A 23249-nucleotide genomic window follows, 5' to 3' on the forward strand; every position below is an offset into this window, starting at 1 on the left:
CTCTCCCGCTGCTCGAGGGGGGCGTGAGACTTCTTCCTTGTCAGCCTTCCTCTTCCTGACTGAGGTTCTCTCTCTCTCTCACACACACACACACACACACACACACACACACACACACACACAGCTAAATTTAAGGAGCAAAGCACTGACTGAGACATAATATTATATTCGATGTAAAATTATTATAAACAAATTAAAAACACCCATCACAGTTTACAGACTGACTTCCTGCTTTAACCTCCAGTTGTTAAACTGTTTCTTGATGTACACGTCTTTTTAGTGATGTCACTCTTTTCAGATCTAGCTTCAGCTAATTTGCTGAGAGCAGTGTTGTTGGAACTGATGCGAGTTAAGGACAAAACTAGTCTACTCTACTCAAAAACACTCTGCTTCTATCTTTAGCTTCAAGCAAACAACTTGCTTTTGTGTATTTTTGTGTGCTTTAGTGTATTTGATGTAAAGTTATATGCAGAGTCTTATAAAAATGTATATGGTTTTTATGGTCACATATTTGGTCTATCAGGTCTGATTATGTATCACTAGATTAGAAAAGTCAGAATTGTGAGGTCTAGAAAAAATTACATGCATTTTTGCAGCACTTTTCCTTTTAGTGAAGGGACAGTTTTGGATCAGGCCTCTTTTCTTTTAAAATTAATTTTATGTACATTATTGTGAGTTAAGGTTTTTTATCCTCTTCTTCAAATAACGGATGAAATGCTGAGTAAATCAGATCATTTGAATTTCAAAGTTTCTTTCTCTCGCATAGGAACATAGACACACAAATTTCCTCCCATTACTATACTTTCTATTGCAGGTTGGTTGCAGCTCTTCATTTTCAAGTGTGTGAGTCTGTGTGTGTGTGTGTGCGTGTGTGTGTTCTTATCTCTTTCCTCGCTCTCATTGCCAGGTCCTTCTTTTTTTCTTTTTTGTGGGGAGTGTGTGGTCCTATCTGTGTGAGCATGTTCCTGTCTTTGTGTGTGTTCCCCTCTCTCCCTCTCTCTCCCTCTCTCTCCCCCTCTCTCTCTCCGTATATTCGGCCCTCACCTCGAGGCAAGTCGATCCTCTTACAGTAATACCATTGCCTAATCTCAGAGGCGTATCAGAGGGAGCTCAGAGCGCAGTACTAATAGGTTCACACAAATGGGATCTAGTCAAAAACCTCCCAATCCTCCTGCCACTGTAAATATGGAGAGCATTATCTAAGTCTGCCTGGGGGCCTCTGATGTGGAACTGATGCAGATTTGACAGAGAGACTGAGAGATAGTGGCCAAAAAATAGGTGATTTAACATGCAGTTAGCAGTGTTACAGCAGTAGTTTTAATGGTTGTAAGGATGACTTTAATCAAATTTCAACTTTTAAAACCGTGATGGAGTCTGATGTCATTCTTGCAGGATTGCTTTTAGGGATAGACACAATCAAATGTTACTATAAATACCTTTAAGTGGCTTTTAAGGTATAACATTAAGTAACATATTTGAACTCCAATTTAATTGAACCACATACTTAAACAAGCAATGCCAGCGAATCCCAAAACAACACGAACGACTATTCCTAAAAATGAAATTGTTTTTTTCTTGAATGGTTACAGAAAATAATGGCATATTTATACAATCGCAGTGAACAGACAAAACCCAAGAATTTTAGGTTCAGGATAAGGGTTGAGGTGGGCTTTAAGGGTTTTGTCTTGATCAGAAGATACAGTCACCATCTTAGGAATAATAAGTTACGTACATGCATTACTTATATGATGTTACATTACATATGTGATAGTGAGATACATACATGATTGCATACACTTAAATATTTTACATAGTTACTGTTACGGTCAGAGTTTCGTTAAGTTCAGGCACCACAATTATTTTGACTTCACAAAAGGTCATGGTTTGGGTTGAAATGAGTGTGCTACTTTATGCACCTAAGTTATATACCTATGCTACGTAAATGTCATTACGTTACATGTGCTATATAGACAAAAGTGCTGCCCTGACCATGTTTTTGTCAGGGAATTTATTTTTATGCCCTCAGGCTGGTGCTATTATGCACATCTGAGGAAGACAACTTAAATTATTTTATTCCCTCATCTATTAGGCTGTTAATGCAGAAAGTATAAATTAATATTTCAGTTATTTATATAAGTTATTTATTATGTTTGGATTAAATGTTATAGGACTGGGAACTGTCAAACTTGTGGAAAAAATAAAATTTGCTGAATCTAAAGCTGAATTGGGACGTCTGATCATTACACCATGTTCTAAATACATAGACATTATGAGCCCGCCTTTGCAGCTGTAACAGCTTCCACTCTTCTGGGAAGGCTTTCCACAAGATTTTGGAGTGATTCTGTGGGAATTTTTGACCATTTATGCAGTAGAGCATTTGTGAGGTCAGACACTGATGTTGAATGAAAAGGCCTGGCTTGCAATCTCCGCTCCAGGTCATCCCAAAGGTGTTCAGTGGGGTTGAGCTCAGGACTCTGTGCAGGCCAGTCAAGTTCTTCCACATCAAACTCATCCAGCCATGTCTTTATGGACTTTGCTTTGTGCACTGGGACACAGTCATGCTGGTAGAATAGAAAAGGGTCTTCTACAAACTGTTGCCACAAAGTTGAAAACATAGCATTAAGATTTCCCTTCACTGTAAGTAAGGGGCTGAGCACAACTCCTGACAGACTAACCCCGAATACTTTAGTCTATATAATGTACATGACTTAAGTAGGTTACATAGAGGTAATTTATGGAGTTGGCTGCATGGGGGTTCAGTGGTTAGCGCTGTGGCCTCACGGCAAGAGGGTTCCAGCTTCGAATCCCAGTCTGCATGTTCTCCCTGTGCATGCTTGGGTTTTCTCCAGTTTTTTCCAGCTAAGTGCTGAACAATCCTTAAACTGCTGATGATCATGCAGGAATAAATGAAAAAATATGAGTGGTGAACCCTGTTCAGATGTTTCGGTTCCATGAGAGCTGTCACCCCCTGTTATCGCAGCTGAACTACACACTAAGTCAGAAATTAATCAGAGCACAGAGAGAGAGAGAGAGAGAGACAGTCCTACACTGACACCCAGAGGCTCCAAACAATACTGCTTTCTCAAAAATATACACTACTGCAGGTCTCTAGAATACACTGAATGTTCAGTGTTTACAGTCTAAGGACACAAACATGATTTACATGTATTCTGAATTAGTGCCTTGCAATAAGAGACACTTCTATATTATGATCCTTAAAAACGACTTCTGTGCTTCTATGTCCTCATAATCTCATAATGAAAAAGTATTGATGTATTCATGTCATAATAAAATATTTGAATGAGTACTCTGATATACCACTTCTGGTTACCATCTTTGTTCGAATAGAGAAAAATGAAAAATGAATGACTAATTTTATTCCATTGGCGGGCAAATCCAACATTTTTATTGAATTATCGCCCAATTTCTGATGCTGTACTTTTATAGTTTTGCCTATATAATTCAAATCAAATCCAAAAATTCAGTGTGTATACTTTTGTTTATTATGTGTAGCACATAATGAAATCTATATTTCTATCACATTCATTTTTAAAAGAAATGAATGCAACTAAAGAAAGTAAGGTAAGGTTCGGTATGATAACAATCACCTGTGAAGCAGCACAGACTATTTTAAATGCATGAAAACACTTTACTGACCACCAACAATAAAACTTTATGATGGAGCTGCATTATTACAGATGCATCAATATGTACTTGACTTTAATTAACACATACAGTGATAACTTGTGATACTGTGTGTATTAGAGGATACAATGAGTCCTTAGTACAGCTGATTGTAAAAGTGTATATAGGTGAGCGTAGTCATAATGAATTATAAGCCCCCTATATCAACTCATAGTTTAGATGAAGTCAAAAGAGTTTGCAAGACACTTGAAATTATGATTCATCATAAGTCACAATTATGATTCATCATAATACACTATAACTGCTCCTACAGATGTGGTCTTCATGGAAAGTGTAACCGTCTTGTCTTATGATGTCGCATATGTATTGTGTATTCTCATGTTTGTTTGAATTTTGTGTGAATAAAGTGCATATCTAAATAAATAGTTGAGCAAAGACAACAGTGCCATAGCAAAGAGAACAATAGAAAAAAACTGCAGTAATTCCTGTCTACCTTAACTCACACAACTCAGTTCTGGATCGATTATAAACTCCAAGCTCAGCAAAGAGCGGCTGAGTGAATGTGGTCTGGACCTTGTGTAACAGAGTCATGGTCTCAGAGATGCTGTAGAAGGACAGAATGCCTGCACTGTGATCCAGGTACACTCCTACTCTGGAGGACTGAGGGCCTGAGATAACAGTGCTAATACTGTTATGTCTGAATTCACAAGTGTTGTTGAAACACTCTAGAGCCCAGGACTTGTCACTTGTCATTTCCAAATCTGCTTTGAATACCTTGGATACAAAGATCCTTGTACACAACAGCTATTGAAACGACTCTACTCCACTCTCCCTCCCAGTAGCTTGTTGAAGTAAAACATTCACTCCAGTCCCTGTCTGTGAGATCTTTGTCCATAAATCACCAAGAACGTCCTGTAGTTTACCTCTGGCTTCTGACACAGCTGCAGTCACATCCTGAAAGTACTGCAGAGGGCGGATATCGATGCTGGAGATTCAGAGTCGGTGTGATTTGACGGAAAGGGGTAATTGTGTAGAAACTGGATGTGGTCATCTGTGTGTGAGACTTTCTTAAGATCAGTGTCTTTCTGGCTCAGATTAGTGATCTCCTGCTCCAACTTCTCCTGAAGTTCCTTGACTTTACTCACTTTAGTTTCCTGCTGGGATCTAATCTCACATCAGAGCTTCTTGTCTTGATGAGAAGAACTTGTTCAGTAAAGATCTTCTCATTGTCCTTCACTGCTTTATCAGCAGAGCTATTGATGGCCTCCACCTCCCGCTGAAGCAGCTTCACTTCTTTCTCTCTGTCCTGGATTTTCTGCTGGATGTTTTGGCGATTTATCCCGAGCTCTCGCTGCCTCTCACTCCTTTCTGCTGATGCTAAGACTGTGTGGTGGTCTTTATGCTCATCCATGGAGCAGAGATAACAGATACATTGCTGATCAGTGTGACAGAAAATCTTCATCATTTTACCATGATGAGAGCAGATATTTTCCTGAAGCCTCTTGGAGGGGTTGACCAGCTTGTGTTTTTCAAAGGCAGGGGATTCATAGTGAGGCTGAAGGTGTTGGTCACAATAAGAAACCAGACACTGTAGACAGGACTTGACAGCTTTCAGCTTTCTCCCAGATTTCAACATAGGATCAAAATTATACGTACACCCACACTGGTTATTAACTCTGTGGTGCTCAAAGTTTCAAAATGTCTTTTAACTTGCCAAGGCCTCTTAACTTTAAACTTTCTGTTAACAATCACTGACTACACCCGTGTGTCACAATAAAAGTTAGTCAGCGTTCACTGACATACACACAGCACATTCAGGACATCCAAAGAGATCAGTGCAGATCTAAGAAATAATATTTACAAAAGTCAGGAATGTCTCTTGGAGCTATTTCTAAACAACTACAGGTTCCAAGATCAACAGTTCAAACATTGTATGTAAGTACAAGGCATAGAGAAGCCACTTTGTCAACATCTGGAATAAATCCCAAACTGTCACCCTCAGCTCAGAGGAAATTATTTCAAATGGTCATGAAGAACTCAAGAACCACTAAGGCACATGCATGCCACGAAGCTGATGGAAGTGTGTCACTATCCGCTGTCAAGAAACTATTACATTACATTAAAGTTTTGGACTGACTTTCTCAAAGTCCTGAGCTAAACCTTATTGAAATTTTGTGCCAGGCCAGGAAACCAGATAATTTGACCGATCTTTACTAATTCTGTCAAGAAGAGTGGTCAAATATGCAACTGCAATTATTACCAGAAACTTGTTGATGGCCACCAAACGCATCTGGTGAAGGTAAAGATTACCAAGGGAGTTTTAACTAAATATTAGCTGTGCTAAAGCATCACAGAATTAATAATCAATGTGGGTGTATGTTTATCTTTGACCCTACTTGATTTCAGAAGTTACAAAATAAATTGAAGCCCATGCACCACATTCTTGGGATTTCTTTCTATTGAAGTTGTACATTGAACAATCACTCAACAATCGCTTCATTAGGATGGGTTTTAAGAGACCTGTTCTTGGTTTAGATAAAGAAATCCATGAAGTTAATTGGTGAAGGTCAATGGGACCTACAGCTGTTTCTACAGTTACAGTGCATCTGGAAAGCATTCACACCGCATCGCTTTTTCCACATTTTGTTATGTTACAGTCTCATTCCAAAATAGATGAAATTAAATTTATCCCTCAAAATTCTACACAAAATACCTCATAATGACAAAGTGAAACAAGTTTGCTTGAATTTTTTGCAAATGTATTAAAAATGAAAAACAATAAGTATTCACACCCTTTGCCATGGCACTCAGAATTGAGCTCAGGTGCCTCCTGTTTCCACTGATCATCCTTCAGAGGTTTCTACAACTTGAGTTGAGTCCACCTGTGGTAAGTTCAGCTGATTGGACATGATTTGGAAAGGCACACCCCAGTCTATATAAGCCCTCACAGTTGACAATGCATGTCAGAGCACAAGCCAAGCCATGAAGTCAGAGGAGTTGTCTGTAGAACTCTGAGACAGGATTGTTGAGGCACAGACAGATTTCTGCTGCATCAAAGGTCCCAAAGAGCAAAGCAGCCTCCATAATCCATAGGTGGGACAAGTTTGGAAGTATGATGGACCTCAGACTGGGGTGAAGGTTTATCTTCCAATGGGATAATGACCTTAAGCATACAGCCAACATCACAAAGGAGTGGCTTCAGGACAACTCTGTGAATGTTGAGTGGCCCAGCCAGAGCCCAGACTTGAACCCTATTGAGCTTCTCTGGAGAGATCTGAAAATGGCTATGCACCAACACTCCCCATCCAACCTGATGGAGCTTGAGAGGTTCTGCATTGAAGAGTGGGAGAAACTGCACAAAAATAAGTGTGCCAAGTTTATAGGATCATACTCAAAAAGACTTGAGGCTGTAATTGCTGCCAAAGGGGCTTCAACATCATTTCTTGATCACAGGGTGTGAATACTTATGTACATGTTATAAAACTCCACTAGTAAGTAGCTTCCAACACAGATGTCCACAATAAAATCAACACTCATTTCAGATTGCTAAATGTGCCCTTGGCTTTAATTAACAACCACTTGATAAAATACCATCAGATGACAGAGATCAAACTGTTGCTGGTACAATCAACAGCAGTCCTCATCTACTGCCTCCACTCATTCAATAATAAGACATTATGTGCATACAGTAACACTAACATGAAGGGAATACAGTGACAGAACAGAAATAGGTCAGTTTTGGCTTAGCACTGTTTAGCGTATATCCTAAATGTGATTAAAGTACTGGAGAAACACAAATATCTTTGGGTTTGTTGTAAACAACCAGTGATACACATAGAAAATCCTCAAGATTTTTTTCACCACTTAATGAACGTGTGATTTAGAAGAAGTCACAAAAATTAACAGAAGAACAAACTACAAAGACATCATCAAATGAAGATAAACCAAGACCTCCTAGCTGTGTTTCTTTACCCATTAGAAGTATGGAGCACTTTAATATCATTCCTTAACTAGAAAAGAAATTGTGACACTGCTGTTAGAAAGAAAGTAAGACGGCAAAAGTGTTTACAGCACCTTAGAAATATATTTTAAAAAAACGGACAAAAGTAAGAGGACAAATATTAGGATCCAGCTTTGAAAGAGGGTTTTAAAAAGATCTGAAGGCTGAAAACAAGTCATAGTCTCTCAAATCTCTGACTACAACACCCATCAGTAAGGACACTTGATACAGCACTTATTCACAACTTATTTTTAAATTAAGACACACTTTATAACATCTGACCACTTTGCATACTGTGGCATAGTAACATCCTAGCATTATTCATAATAAAACATTAAAAGAGGATACCCTTGACATGTTTAGTTTTAGTCCCTTTTTTAATATGAAGGAGAATGTCTGTAATTTCATCTCAACAGACAGAAATAAAAACAGTAGTTGCAGCCTGATTTCAAGTATCTAACGGACAAATTGGCCAAATATGCATTTTATCATTTTAATTAAACACTAAACATATCAAGTGCTCTGTAGATGTGGGGATAAAACTGTGGATGTCAAAAAGCATCATGTTAAACAACATTATGGCTTCATATTCACCCACAGCAGCAGTGAGCAGGGACAAACCAACTAAAAAAATAAGACTTTCATTTTTAAAATCCTGAGTTAAACAACATTGTCAGTCACACAGTCACTGTATGACCTCAAACCCCAGTAACGGCGGTTGTGTCTTCGGTGAGCTTTTTTTTCTGCTTTATTTTCATCAAAGAGTCTGTGCATAGAAGAGGAACTAAAGGCAGTGGAGTCAGGACCAGACAGACTGGAGCACAAACACATTCAGTGGCACTTCATTTCAGCAGATCAGGTTAATGCTGGTGGTAAACCAAGCCACTCATTTCACTTGTAAAACATGAGTGACTTTAGGAGCGCCTGCTTTTTCAGGCACTTCAGTACCTTTTCAGGCACTTCAGAACTCCAAAGGAAGAGATCCACCTAAACTCCAACCGGGCTGCTGCTTCTGTGCAGAGTTCCTGATCTTGACCATTTTAGCAGCGACTCCATAGATGACAAGGAAGATAAACTAAGTGCTCCTTGCACTTTCCCAAATATTTACACCCCATCTGACTACGGTTCTGCTCAAGCTCCTGCTCAGCTCCAATCACACATTTTCAGCCTCTCTGTGAGGTACCTCCCTGATGCTTTCCTGTGGTGTGCCACGGCCTGCTGGGCGCCGCCGAATGCTCCGTCCAGATGCAATGAGGTCAGCATAGCCACGAGAGTGAGAGAAGGCGTAGGCGGAGCGGCGGGAACGCCTGCCACGCTGGAAGGCGGACGGCTTTTTCTTCTCCTCTTCTTGCATTTCCAACTCATACTTCTTCCTGTTTCTCTGGACCTGGTGAATGAGATACACAGTTAATTCTATTATAGCTAATTATATTTCATGACAATTTCATTACAAAGTTGTATAACTCAATTAAATTGAAGTCGAATTAAACTATTAGACTTGTATTCTAATCCTGTCCACGACTTGATCTGATGCTTCTAATTTGAGAAACTGTAAAGCATACAGTTACACAAGAAGTCACAAAAGAACTTTTTTGACAGCTTTCAGCCATGTCTGGTTTTGACAATGTAATTATTTGGGAATTTTAACCATAATGGATGATGGAAAATGGTGAGTGATATTCCTCCCACATGTACTGTGTACATACTGTGGACTTTTTTAAAGTTTCTTATATTCCATTTCAACAATATAAGCACAAATTATCAAAAGTATAAATGTAATGCATCTTGAGACACAGGAAGCGCCCAGTCTTAAAATGTTGTTGGATTTGGTAATTGCTGGTAAGCCAGATAGAACTTCCACCCAATAGAAAAAAAAAAACATCTCATATCCCCTTTGTTCTTATAATTCATTTTAAATCAACAATATTTCATGACTGTTGATGTGAATCAGAAAGGATTATGTGTGCTTATGAGTGTAGTCATAAAGAATTATGAATGCCTTATAAGACACTATAAATTTTTTATTATTAAAAAAAAAGCTTAGATTGTGGATGTGTGTATCAGGTACTGCTGTTACTACCACCATAACCATCTACCTTGTTTTTTGTTTGTTTGTTTGTTTTACAGATACAGTACATACTTTCTTATTGATAATTTTAATGATAATTTTCACATTGGTCCTTATTGGTCATTATTTGCCAGGCCCAACAGCAAGTCTGTACGCTGCTGTTAAAGCATTGTTCACCTCACCTTGTCTCCCACGGATGGCCAGATGGTTTTATGGAGAAACTGAATGCAGATGACAGGCAGCAGGCTGATGCCCACAGTCAGGATGATGGTTAACCACAGGTACGGCTGACGCAGAGCATTTGATGCAACGCCTACAAGCATAAAATATACTTAGGATTCAAGATTAATTTATTTTATCATTTTACCACAGGGTTGTATAACAAGATGTAGTTTCTAGTCCCAGATATTATACAGATGGATTAATAAATAACTCCTGAAAATAAACATTAATCTCAGGTATTGAGTTTGACTGGGCTTACTAAATTTTCCCAAAACCAATTAAGAGAACAAGGGAACTGCTAACATCACCTAAACTAGTTGCATCCCCTCACAGTTTATTTGTCAGATCTGAACAGGGCCTTTTTAAATCCCAACAGGTATAAGCTGATAAAAATGCCAGAAGTGCATTTCTCCACTTTCTTTTTGGTTTTGGAAAGACTAAAAAACAAAAGACACTGCTGTAAGTTCCCCAGGAAACTCTGAAGGACACATGCAGTATCAATGTTACAATCTGCAGCTTTTAAAGATTGCATCAAAGTGGAGGCTATACAGACAGCTAACGATTTTATGCTGTGGTGACTGACCGGTAAAGGTGAACTGTGAGGGGAAGATGACGTGGATCCCAGCGCTGTGGATATCAAACATGATGCCAAAGTAGATGGCTATGCTGCCCAAAACAGCAAAACAGTTCACGAAGGTCCAGTAGGAGGTATCCAGAGAAATCTGACAAACAAGAGGTGGAGAAGTCAGAAGTCAGCATGACTGACAAAAAACAAATTCATTACATGCACACCTTCTAAACCTAGTAAGTTAGAAAAAACAACAACAATATCATATGTATTCTAGATTTCTGATCCAGTGCCTCAAACAGGAATTTAGAACATATACTGATATGTATTCTATTTTTTCTTTATTTAATTACTTTAAGAAAGAAAATTTAATACACAAAAAATTGAATACACTTTCATTCATGACCAAGGAAAATGTCAAATCTTAGTCAACCTCATCTTAAATTGTAACTGCGCACATTAATGTTAGTATAACAGCATGTTATCATCTAACAGTTTTTAATATGACTGAATGTGTGACTAACCTGCAGGTTGACAGTGAAAATGAGCGACGAGGCAGTGACGACGGCAAATGACTGGTAGTCTGAGGGGGCTTCTCCATCCTGCCCCATGGTCTGAAGAAAGGCTCCGTAAGGGATAAAGAAGATGATGAGCGAGACGAAGATGCCGTGGAACAAGCTAACGAAAAAGTTCCTGTAGTTGAACAGTGTTCCCTTCTGGCCGGGGAGGTAGAGCTTGGGAAATTTCACGCTCAGTTTGTCGTTAACGTCCTGAAGCGAGTCGGGGGAAAGGAGGAGGGGTAGGAGAAGGTGGAGGGATCAGTGAAGCTCTGGAGGACTTTTGTCTTTCTCATACTGAGCAGAAGAATACAGAATCATTCTTTGCGTTTAAGACAAACCCTGTTTTTACCTGGTCAAGAAGTCCAACTAGTAGAACAGGTAAGCTGCTGTAACAGAGATTGTAGAGTGTGATGAACCAGTCTTCATAGGCGACCTGGAGACAGGAAAACAATTATACAGTGTCTGGTGGTAAGAGTAAACTGATGTACAATGGGATGAGGCTGCATATTTGCCCAATAAGGGTGAAAGTGACAGATGTGGGGCATTGGGAACAAAATATTGTCATTATTTGAAAACTTCTTCAACTGTTCGGTGATGGTAACGAATAGAAGCACATTTCCATTCCAATTTACTCCAAAGGTTGGATGGAGTTGAGGTCAGGGCTCTATGTGGGCCAGTCAAATTCATCCAAACCAACTCATCCAACATGTCTTTATGGACTTTGCTTTGTGCATTGGGTCACAGTCATGCTGGAATAGAAAAGGGCCTTCAACAAACTGTTGCCACCAAGCTGGAAGCATAGCATTGTCCAAAATGTCTTGGTATGCTGAGACATTAAGATTTCCCTTCACTGGAAGTCAGAGGCTGAGCCCAAACCCTGAAAAACAGCCCCATACTGCGCCTGAGTTCAAAAGCAAAAAGGCATGTTCCAGTACTTTTGCATGTATGTCATGAAATACAGCCAGCTATGAATGGATGGGGTGCATCACACCTCACAGCTAAATCACTGCAAGAATTTATGATGATGATAACCTAACGTGGCACAATGAACAATACAATGTCTAGTCTACATTGACAGTAAACCATGTCAAAAGCAGACTTCAAGTGTTTTGTAATGACAGCTGTGACTTAAATGTTACTTAAGTGATCATGAAACAGTTTTCTCCCTTGATTTTACATTATGTATTTTATTTGGTGTAAAACCTTTTTTTTTTTTTAATTTAAAAATGTTTTTGAGATTGGAAATTGAAAGATGATTTTTGTATTCATGATGAGTAGTATGAAATAGCTCAGCATAATCTTAAAATAATCTCAACTGAGGCAATTTAACAAAAAAATTTGGAGACCATGAGATGCAGATGAAAACTCCAGAAAAAGCAAGTACCCGTATTTTCCGCACTATAAGGCGCACCGGATTATAAGGCGCACCTTCAATGAATGGCCTATTTTAAAACTGTTTTCATATATAAGGCGCACCGCATTATAAGGCGCATAGGATAGAAGCTACAGCAGTGGTTCGGGTTGCGTTTTGCGTCCACTAGATGGAGCTGCGCTAAAGGGAATGTCAACAAAACAGTCAGATAAGTCAGTCAAACTTTATTAATAGAATACAAACCAGCGTTCTGACAACTTCGTTCACTCCCAAAATGAATAAACAGCTGTGTTATTATTTTTCCCGATGTAATGTCAGCGACGTAGTATTTTCGCGACACAGTTTATCTTTTAACAACAGCACGGTATAACAGGTAGTGCAACATTTTTATCACGTAGTGGACGGGAACTTTTCCTCGATTCAATAAACACGTAAAAGAAACAGTCCGATACCGTTACGGTAACTCAAACGTAAGTGCAATAACAATATAGTAACTCTCTATATAGTGCAAAGTAATAACAATATAACAACCCCGTTCACTATCAAAATGAATAAACAGCTGTGTTATTTTTCCCGAGGTAATGTCAGCGGTGTAGTATTTTCGCAACACAGTTTATCTTTTAACAACAGCACGGTATAACAGGTAGTGCAACATTTTTATCACGTAGTGGACGGGAATTTTTCCTCGATTCAGTAAACACGTAAAAGAGTCTGATACCGTTACGGTAACTCAGACGTAAGTGCAATAACAATACAGTAACTCTCGAAATAGTGCAAAGCAATAACCATTTAACAATAACTCAATGTTGCTCAAACGTTACTGTCCATATTCACAATATGACCAACCTTGTTCAGTTGTGAACACACAAAAGAAACACGTAAAGCTCACTTTATCAGTTCATTCCTCATCCACGAATCCCTCGAATTCTTCTTCTTCAGTGTCCGAATTGAACAGCTGGGCGAATACGGCATCCAACATGCCCGGCTCGTTAACGTCGTAAATTTCTCTCAGCCACTCACTCATCTCTTCTTCGTCCATCCATCCCTTCGAGTTAGCCTTGATAATGACGCCGGCTGGAAAGTCTTTTGGCAAGGTCTTCCTCTTGAAAATAACCATGGGTGGTAGTTTCTGGCCATTAGCCTGGCAAGCGAGAACTACAGTGAAGGACGACTTCTCATTCCCTGTGGTGCGAACATTCACCGTATGTGCTCTCGTTTTATCCACAGTGCGCTTAAATCTGTTACTTCGGCCACGCCCCCTGACTACGGTAGCCACGATTGACCAATATTGATCCATAGATAAGGCGCATCGGATTATAAGGCGCACTGTCGGCTTTTGAGAAAATTTAAGGCTTTTAGGTGCGCCTTATAGTGCGGAAAATACGGTAAGTGGATCTTTAAGATTATTTTGCAAAATTTTATTATCTTGAAGTCCAGATTGCCATGAAATTAGGTTCTCAAGGATGAATTCTACTGATTTTAGTGTCCCCTCCATACACACATTTAATATGCACTTACAGGTGCACATTAAATGTGTGTATGGGGGGGACACTTTAGAAAAATCTAAATATCTGGACTAAATAGGCCTGAGATCACGACTTGAATCATTAGTCACATACACTTGATCAGGACAAATGCTACTAACCTGTGAGGAGTATCCGCTGAAGAAGGAGTACCAGAAGTGGACCAGTGTGAAGGCGAAGTTCTTGAAGAAGAAGAAACGTAGGAACTTGCACATTCGGATGTATGACCAACGTCCATGCACCAGCAGGAGGCGCTCTAGATAACGAAACTGAGCAAAAGCATAGTCGCTGGACATGACTGCCTGCATGCCCTCCTGACCACTGATACCAACACCGATGTCTGCAGCTGGAGGCAGAGAGGACAGGGACGAAGGTAAGAGCAGGTCACAGGAATGCACATCACATTCGAAACGAAATCTTTCCTTTAACGTCAGCAGAGGTGTCCTTACTCTTGATCATGTTGACGTCGTTGGCTCCATCTCCGATGGAAAGTGTCACTGCTTTCTTGTACTTCTTAACCAAACTCACAACGTTAGCCTTCTGCTTGGGTGTGACACGACAGCAGATAACTGCCTCGCACTCACAGGCCATGTCCACAAAGTCAATCTGTAAAGGCATTTCACCATGTTTGTTATTTAAACCACCCTGTGATGCATCAGTATCTCACTTTTATGCTTTTCTGAAATCTTTCATTTAATCCACCGTACCTGTCTCATCTCTTTCTCCAAGTCATTCATGGGCTGGCCGTCCTGAGGGTTGGTGAGAGGCGGTCGCTTTCCCAGACGGCGAAGACGCAGACGTCGACGTTTCTTCTTCTTTTCATACAGAATCTCGTTCTGAGTAAAAAAAATAAAAACAGAACACACATTTATTTCCGTGACTACATTTCTAAATGGAAAAATGTGTCATTGTTTTAAACCAGTGTTAATCTTGAGTGAAACCCACTAGCCATCCTCCGGTGATGATGAGAGCGTTTTTGCCTGGCTCAGTGAAGAAAGGCTCCACAGGTCTCTTTTTGAGCAGAGAAGCTGGTGGCTCATTTCGCCTGGTGGCCTGACGAATCCTCAGTTTCTCACTGTAGACATGGAAACAATAAACAAACTCTGACAACATATTGAGACAGACGTAGGTCCTCATGCGCTGTTGAAACCACAATGCTGAGGTAAGATGTAAAACAGCAAGAGACTGATATACAAGTTAGGGAGAGAGAGGTAGAGTGATTTGACCCGTGACTAATCAATAACGATTAATGAATATCCATGCAAGGGACAAGACTTTGATGTTGGAACCATTCTGGTTTCCATTTCCATCCATTTGTAGTTCAAGTGGTATTGAACAGCACTGGAGTCGATTTTAGTGACATGCACAAGCAGTTGCTGATCCGTGGCAGATGGACTTGTTGTGGTAGTCCCATACCTCAGTACTATATAGGAATGTTACCCGGACAAAACAGTGGCAGTAAATCTACGCGGTGATTACAGCCACCCAGAACTCTTAGCATCTAACATACTGTACATATAGCATGTCAGTGCTGGATCAAAACATTGTTTAAAAAAAGAAAAGCCAAATAAGTGTTGTACGCTGTGACATTTAATCAACTTACTTGACGTCTTCTCCGTAGTGGATCTGCATGTCGTCTGTCAAAAGTGAACAAGAATATCCAATGTTCTCTGCCGTTTCTGGGTAATAAACAAAACAAAGCACTTTTTAGTATTTAATCATAAATTATAGCTGTAGCAGCTGGCCGGTGTTCTGATCAGATGATTCTGTTGACTGAGTGAGAGATAAGATATGATCAGTAACTTTTAAATAGTATTGTTCACTTCCTTTGTACCAAATTAGATAAGAAGCAGCTAAACCGTGACTTCATTTTCAGATAATTAAACATTAAACATTTTAAACTTATTATTTATTATTGTTTAATTTTAGATAGTTGTTGTCATTCATGTCATGTTCATTCATGAACACAAATTATGCTTTACCACTGGTGTTTTTATATTTGTGTCTATCATATTGACTCATTAGTACATTAGTACAGGTCGACTAACAGCACGACTCCTCTCTGTAGGCGATGGTACCTTTCTTATCTCCAGTCAGGACCCAGATCTTGATGTCGGCCTTGGCCAGTGTCGCGATGGTTTCTGGCACTCCGTCCTGTAGTTTGTCTTCAATAGCCGTTGCTCCAATCAGCTGGACAGAGGGATACAGCTGTTTAGATATCGCTGAGGGTCACCGCTTTTAAAAAGCTCAGACTTTCAATGAAAGTCAGCAAAACTGAGAGTGAAGGGCAACAAACTCTTTGTCAATTGGATTATTTAAAAAGTTGTGGTTGATTTTACAGTGTCTAAAGTTGTGAGTAGTCATTTCTAGAGATGAGATTTGTGGTTCTACCTTTGTTGCTCTTGTTTTATTATTTAATCATGTATATGCAAGTACAGCAATGTAGCAGTTTCCTAATGGATAGTCATGTTAAGCATGAGAGAGCAGTTTTTAAACCCACCATCAGGTTGTTCTCAATCTGCTCATACACACGGTCGAGGGCAGCATCTCTGTTGACCAGGACCAGCTGGGCATCTTTGTGTTTTCTGGACCAGGCTGCGTACTCGTCTGCGCTGATGTCTTTGTAACACAAGCACAGTGTCCGCAAGGTCGCATTGGCAAATTCCTGAAGCACAAAACACATAACACGTTTCCTTCCACAGAACTAAGGCTGATGGCTACATACATTATATATAGCAATGAAATACACCAGGGCAAATAATAATAGAGAATAAAGCCACGCAAGCTTACGTCCAGAGCTGTCTGAGTGGATTCTTTGTGTTTGGAGTTGGGAGAAAGTCGCTCATAGATGACAGTGTCAGCCCCTTTACAGTATAGACGAATACGACCATCGGGGAACTTCACTGGAAGAACAAAGAAGAGACAATAAGGATTATAACCTTGACTAAGAATTCTTCAGTGAACACCCCAGTCAAAACAGTTCTCAAATTTGTGTTTCAGTTTCTAATCAAGTCATTATTTGACTGTCTGCTGGCGCACATGGCCAAACATGTGTTTTAATGTTAATTACCAGAGCATAACCAGCTCCTAAGCTAATCTTCTTGACTGATCAACCTTATTGCTGGTGGATCATTCAAACAAGCAAGTATGGCTCATTGATGTGGCCTTGATAAATTAAGATATACCATACACAGTGTTAGTACTGCATGAACACTTAATTGTTGGTTTTGATATTTTATATGATGAATATCTGCCAGTCTTTTACTTGAACCACTAACTCTGTATTTTATTCAAATGTGGTTTTTAATTTGGTTTTCATGAAACATTTAAACTGATTATTTTGTGTGACTTGACAGCTATTATAACCACTGAGCAACAACATAACTAGAAATGACATGCACGTTTACGTATGTATGTATGAGTGTGTGTGTGTGTGTGTGTGTGTGTGCACTCATACAGATGATGGACATGCGCTTGCGGTCAGAGTTGAAGTCGAGCAGTGCCAACATTTCGTAGGTTTTCTCCTGATCCATCTCCATGATGGTGATGGTGTCCTGCGTACGAGACAGAAATACGTAGCCAAAGTTCCTAGCTGCTGTCACCAGTGCACCCTCATCGGGAGAAGCCGCCTGGTACACCAGTTCACCTGAGAGAAAGGTATGAACCCGTGAGGAGGTCATGTCAAATGCAATTCCTGAGTTGCTTCATTGCACAGACTCATTTGACGATATAAAAATATCACTTAATGCAGCTTTATAGACAAGCCCTCTTTGGCTATGTCAGGGTTGATTGACAGGTATTGTAGCCTGTTAGTTAGCCATGGTGCTAGAAGTCGTTTACTCATCACAACTTAGATCCACTCAGGCTTCTTCCCCTTTGCCCAAACTAAGACTTTAGGATTACCATCTTTGTTCTCCACCATGACGGTATGGCAGAGGGAGAGCAGTTTGAAGAACTCTGTAACATCCTTGTCCTTCTGCGATCGAATGCAGGCAACCAGGAAATGATCCATGAACGGGAACTTTCTGTCAGCTTGTCTGTTCCAGCTCCAGTCCACTGGCTGATGGGAAAACAGGAAAATGACATTAAAGACCCTCAGCGGAAATAATTAGTAATTATTATGTCCTCATGGATAAGGCTAATAGTGTGTCACATTCTACATGTAAATTTCTTCTAAGGTAAGTGTATTTGACATTTTACCCTTCCCCGGTCCAGTGTCACTCCCTCAGCAGTGGTTGGATCACCTGTGAAAATTTAACAGTATATAAATACACATATGAATGGACAGTGGGGGAAAGTATTTTGTGAAGTTAAGTGCTGAATATTTTGGTGTATTTTTTCGATAACTTCTGAATTTGATTTTTTGCCCTTTTCTCTGTAAAAGACTTTGTTTTGCATAACAGTGAAGCCATCTGCAAACTTTCAATCTGTTGTTGTATGTTTGCTCTTATCTAAATTCCACTTCTTCCTGTTGTAAACCAGGTTCTCAATCACTAAAGGCCCATTTCTCATCTTTCTGATAACACAACCCTGTTAGCAGATAAAGTCAGAGATACAATACAAACCCTTTAGCTCCTATAGACACTGCTTGTAAGTGTAGATCATCCATTTCATGTAAGAATCGTGCATATCCAGGAATGCCTTAGAGGTTTTATTACAGTTAAAAGTTGTCATTGCAATAAAAAGGCAGTAGGTGTCACTATCTCACTTTTTCTCACTGCCATAGGCACTAAGACACTGACGTTGCCAATGGCTCAGTTCTCATTGGCCCATGTTCTCCTTTCTGAACACAACCACTAAAAGGCAAAACAGAAGTTTTATGTTTAAGTGAAATAAAATAGCTCAGTACCATAGGTATGTCCAGCAATGGTGCACTTCTTGAACTGCATGATGTTCTGTGTCAGAGTTCCCGTCTTGTCGGAGAAGATGTACTCAATCTGACCAAGCTGCTCGTTCAGGGTGGTGGTTCGAGCCTGCACAGGGGCAACAACTGATTTGATGAAAACTGAAATACTTTTCATAGTATTTTAAAAAAAAGAAAATGTAACATAAGGCCTCTGATGTAGAAATACATCTGCAATAAGGCATTATTGTGTTATGGTATGTATTCATCTATTTTTTGGTGTCACTTAGGTGGGAAAAAACTCCATACATGGTCATGTGTACTCAGTTTTGATTTTTACATAAACAATTTTCATGATGAAGGTTGAAAGATTTTGTTAAGAAAGATTCTTTGGTGCTTTCTCTTTCCTGGAAAAAAAAAAGTAATAAAGGATGTGATGTGAATCACATTTGGAATAAAGTCAGAAAACTAAAAAGAATGATAAAATAAAAACAGTTGTAATGTACCACAGCTGGTGTGTCTTTTTCTGAGAAGTACATCTGCAGGTCCCAGTTGATGAACTTACTCTGGCCCACACGAATCACTTCCACACTGAACGCAAAACAGACACACAGGAGATGACACATACAGGTAATGCTGCGCTGTGTTTGAGTCGGTTAGTTTATTAGTTACACCATACAAAATCCTTATAGAAAGCAATGTTACATTCTCTAATCCATGTTGATGTCATTTTACCCTTAACATCCAACAGCTCTCAAAGAACATAATGCTTTGGGTTTTTGTTTTTTTTCCTAAACCATTTTAAATGAACAAGAAACATGAGATACAAAACAAGAACAGCAGCATTAGGCTGACATAAATATGTGGGAATGGTTTTACCGACCTGACATATAGTGAAATGGGCACCATGGTGTTGAGGACAATGATGTATCCCCAGAAGCTAAGGAAGCCTCTGTAGGAGGCATTCTGATCCAGGCCGTCATACAGATACCAGGCCTGAGAGCCGATTTGCTGATACCAGAAACCATGACCAATGGCCAGTCCTGCTGCTATCAGGATCAGCACCACAAAGATCTACATGGCAGTGAGATCCAAAACAGTTAGACACTGAGTGACTGTTAACCACCCCGATACATCTACAGGATGAGACAATGGCACGATATATATTCACTTGTAAAACATGTATGAGACTCAGACTCACTGTGTAAACCATGTAGTTCATCAGCTCGTCGATTTTGGTCCGTTTGAACCGCGTCTTCCCGCCGTTCCTCATGATTTTGGTGTCGGCTCCTACAGCATACATCAAAATGGTGAATTCTATTCATGACAGCTGATTCATATGCAAAATAAAATAAAATAAGATTTATAAAAAGACAATTTTTTTTACCCTATTACATAAACACCAACTTTAATTAAGCTTTGAAAATTTGAGTTAGTGTAGTTTTTAAATCGGTATAGTGCAGTCAAAGCTGTGTATCAACATAATGACAATTATGTTGTTTATCCACATCTATACATCAGCACAGTATGCAGTAATGCGCTACAGGTTTCACACCTGCAAAGATGACCAGCCCATGGCACTCCTCTGTGTTCCTGATCTTGCAGCCTCGGAGCAGCATGTTGTCCAGGTCCAGAGGGTAGCGGTCATTCTTCCACAGCATCGTCCCTGTGAACTTGTCCAGTCGGTTGTTCGGTTCTTCACACTCGATTAGAGCTAAAAAAAAACAGACCAAAGGGCTTTAAGTCCAGTCAAAGGTAAAGACTATTCAAATTCATCTCTAGGCAGCTTGAATAAGCTCAGCAGCAGTTGTCAAAGTATTCTGCTCAGGACTAAACACAAAAGGTGTCCAAAGTAACCTAAAGGACTCTCTGACTTTCACTGACCACCACAGTCCCATCAGCTACAGGGGTTTATACCTCAACAATGTCACATTTTAACATGTTTCCTATTTGTTTAAGGGCATGAGGAGCAGTAACAGGGTAAATTATGTTAAGTTCTAATTTACTGGAATCTACCTATGCTAAACATCTGTAATGCAAATGAAAAGCATAGCTATCTGAAATAATTTTGAATTTTTTAAAACATTTTTTTTTTTAATAATTACAAAACATAAGTTGACCGAAATTTCAAGTATCAAGCTTACAAAAACGTCATTATTCTTTTAGAGTACGTTGCTTAAAATACCAAACACACTTCCTTATGATTCTTATCTGGGAATCCTGATGTTATCAGAGTAAGCATGTGAGCATTTTTTCCATTGACACCTAACAAACATGCGACAGACTTGTTTCAAGACGCCCTTCCGTCACCGTCAACATTATTCTATATTTATATATCTCTATTTTCATTGTAAAAATGAAAAGCTATGTTTTGTTCTTAAGCTTGTCTCCATTTAAGTGATTTAAAGAGATTGAGGTTCATGCAAACAGGCTTGGCTTGTAGTTGAGAACCACACTCACCATCGAAATCAGCCAGCTGACGTTCTCCCTGCAGTCTTTCATCAGTCACTCTAAGCCCCATCTTAAACTTCAGGTTGGTCTCTCTACAGAGGCAGAAAAATCACACACAACGGAACTGAAAACCATGCCCAGAGGAAAGCAGAATCTCATGTAAACAAATTCAAGTTGATGGAACTTGAATTAAGATGGAAACAGTCAGGAAGAATGATTAAACGAAAAATAAAAACAGGGGATTTCTCTGTCTGTTGTTATGGATGCCTTGAACAGATTGAATTAATTAAGCTTATTTCACTCAAAATGCATTCTGGTGCTTTAGCTGACATTTACCAGTGCAGGGCTGCTTGTTTGATTTAAAGGCGTTTCTCAATTAATCACAGAATATACATTCCCACTGGTCACAGAGGTTGTTTAGCTCTTGACAAAAGCTCTTTACACATTTAGTCTCCCCTTATCAGTGAGTAATCTGTTGACTGAGCTCTTGAGAAAACGACAGATCAAAAAAAAACTTTGAGCAAAGAAACCTGCTCAGGGAGTTCCTCTATACAAAATACTGTCCATTACAGAGTATAAGAATGAACCTATTACAGCTTAAAACTAAATGGGCATAACACAATTATGATTAAGTTTTCTTTGGTGGCAGAAAGGTAATTTAAAAAGGTGAAGAGTCTTACCCGTCAAGCTCTGCTGTTTCCACATAGCACAGACTGTTTGGGTTAGAGCTGGATAACAGCAGGAGGTCAGCCTGAAGAGAAATATATTATATTGCTATTATAATGCCTTCAGTTAGCCTAATGACCGTGAACCTAAACAACATCTACAGCAGCTAGTTGCTGTTCTCTCTGCATTTAGCAGAGGCTCAAGACTTTCAAACTGCACCATTAAGCCAGCTTCAAAGAGACAAAGAAGACAAAGAAACAAACTGTATGTGCACCAGCGATTCAGTCAACTAAGTAACTGTCATACAAAGGTCATGCAGGCAAAATCGACGCACCGGAATGAAGTCGTTCTTCTTCAGACGAACCACATCTCCAACTTCAATGTTCCTCCACTTTGACTCTTGAAACCTGCAGCAGATAGGATCTGTCAGTTTTTCATACATTCCAGTCGTTATCTCCGTTTCATGATAAACATGTTCAACAAAGTTGCATTTCTCAAAAATTGTGTCAGCTTTTAAAGACCGTGCATGACTTGTTTTGTGAATCAAAACTAATAGTAAATTTGTACTGACCTGCCATCTAACAGCACATCACACTTCCTGTTGTTGATCTCCTTGTCCATCCTGTGACGTGCCTGGAAGCAAATTAGGAAGAGGTGCGGGCAGAACAGATCATTTAATATTTAATAGACAATCACCTGTTGGTGTACTTCAAGCCTGGTGAAGAGTCAAATAATTTATGGATTGTTGTTTGAAATGTGTTTTAGGACTGTGCAATGTTGCAACTCAGCCTTCTTTGAAGTGCCATCATTGCTTATTTATTTATTTCCCCACCAAAATGAAAGTCCAACCGAGCAGAAATGTTCAGATGCCTGGCGCTCTTTTTCTCAGAAACTGTAAAACTAATTAAATCTCATAAATCTTGACACCAAAGTCACTACACTGCATCTTCATGCTTCATGCTATTTTGGTAGATGAAGTGTGGAAAATGTAATGTATAAAAAGTGTTTTTTGACAATATTTGAAATTCTAACCTAATGTAAACTATTTGCAGCCAGTTGGGCACAGAGCATCTTTAAATGTCAGTTCCTCACATATGGAGTGATCAGTCTTTAAGAAATAAATTACAGACATATCTATACTGCTTAGATGAAGTACACAAATTCTCTGAATTATGTCTTGATAAATGAATTTTAACATTATTTTGAAATGTGCCTTAAAAACTAGCAGAGCAGGGGTTGCCAGGACATGGACTGAGAAACACTGGATGAGAGACATGTGATTTTTGAGGACATTTTTAATTTAATAAGATTTAAATGATTATGGCCCAGAC

General features: G+C 39.4%; 2 protein-coding genes across 2 annotated transcripts in view; both read right to left on the reverse strand.

Moving 5' to 3' along the window:
* Window positions 1–4434: 4434 nt before the first annotated feature.
* Window positions 4435–5744, reverse strand: LOC124051759 (tripartite motif-containing protein 29-like). The gene is given in 3 exon segments (XM_046375412.1): window positions 4435–4640; window positions 4643–4816; window positions 4819–5744. Coding segments are annotated over 3 exon segments (828 nt in total). The 5' UTR covers window positions 5282–5744; the 3' UTR covers window positions 4435–4449.
* A 1437-nt stretch (window positions 5745–7181) lies between these two features.
* The window catches only part of atp8b1 (ATPase phospholipid transporting 8B1), a 29337-nt gene continuing 13269 nt past the window's right edge, over window positions 7182–23249 (reverse strand). The window contains exons 6-30 of the mRNA XM_046374574.1: window positions 22490–22551; window positions 22253–22325; window positions 21933–22003; window positions 21262–21344; window positions 20357–20515; window positions 20003–20091; window positions 19685–19875; window positions 19308–19392; window positions 18808–18931; window positions 18159–18202; window positions 17862–18018; window positions 17416–17604; window positions 16749–16861; window positions 16459–16623; window positions 16037–16148; window positions 15562–15637; window positions 14904–15033; window positions 14666–14794; window positions 14408–14564; window positions 14081–14304; window positions 11413–11496; window positions 11028–11273; window positions 10519–10657; window positions 9896–10026; window positions 7182–9032 (exon numbers count right to left, since the gene is read on the reverse strand). Coding sequence (XP_046230530.1) covers window positions 8799–9032; window positions 9896–10026; window positions 10519–10657; window positions 11028–11273; window positions 11413–11496; window positions 14081–14304; window positions 14408–14564; window positions 14666–14794; window positions 14904–15033; window positions 15562–15637; window positions 16037–16148; window positions 16459–16623; window positions 16749–16861; window positions 17416–17604; window positions 17862–18018; window positions 18159–18202; window positions 18808–18931; window positions 19308–19392; window positions 19685–19875; window positions 20003–20091; window positions 20357–20515; window positions 21262–21344; window positions 21933–22003; window positions 22253–22325; window positions 22490–22551 — 3267 coding nt within the window. The 3' untranslated portion in view covers window positions 7182–8798. The remainder of the gene's footprint in view (window positions 9033–9895; window positions 10027–10518; window positions 10658–11027; window positions 11274–11412; window positions 11497–14080; window positions 14305–14407; window positions 14565–14665; window positions 14795–14903; window positions 15034–15561; window positions 15638–16036; window positions 16149–16458; window positions 16624–16748; window positions 16862–17415; window positions 17605–17861; window positions 18019–18158; window positions 18203–18807; window positions 18932–19307; window positions 19393–19684; window positions 19876–20002; window positions 20092–20356; window positions 20516–21261; window positions 21345–21932; window positions 22004–22252; window positions 22326–22489; window positions 22552–23249) is intronic.

This window comes from Scatophagus argus, chromosome 20 (genome assembly GCF_020382885.2).
Source record: "Scatophagus argus isolate fScaArg1 chromosome 20, fScaArg1.pri, whole genome shotgun sequence".
Classification (NCBI taxonomy): domain Eukaryota; kingdom Metazoa; phylum Chordata; class Actinopteri; family Scatophagidae; genus Scatophagus; species Scatophagus argus.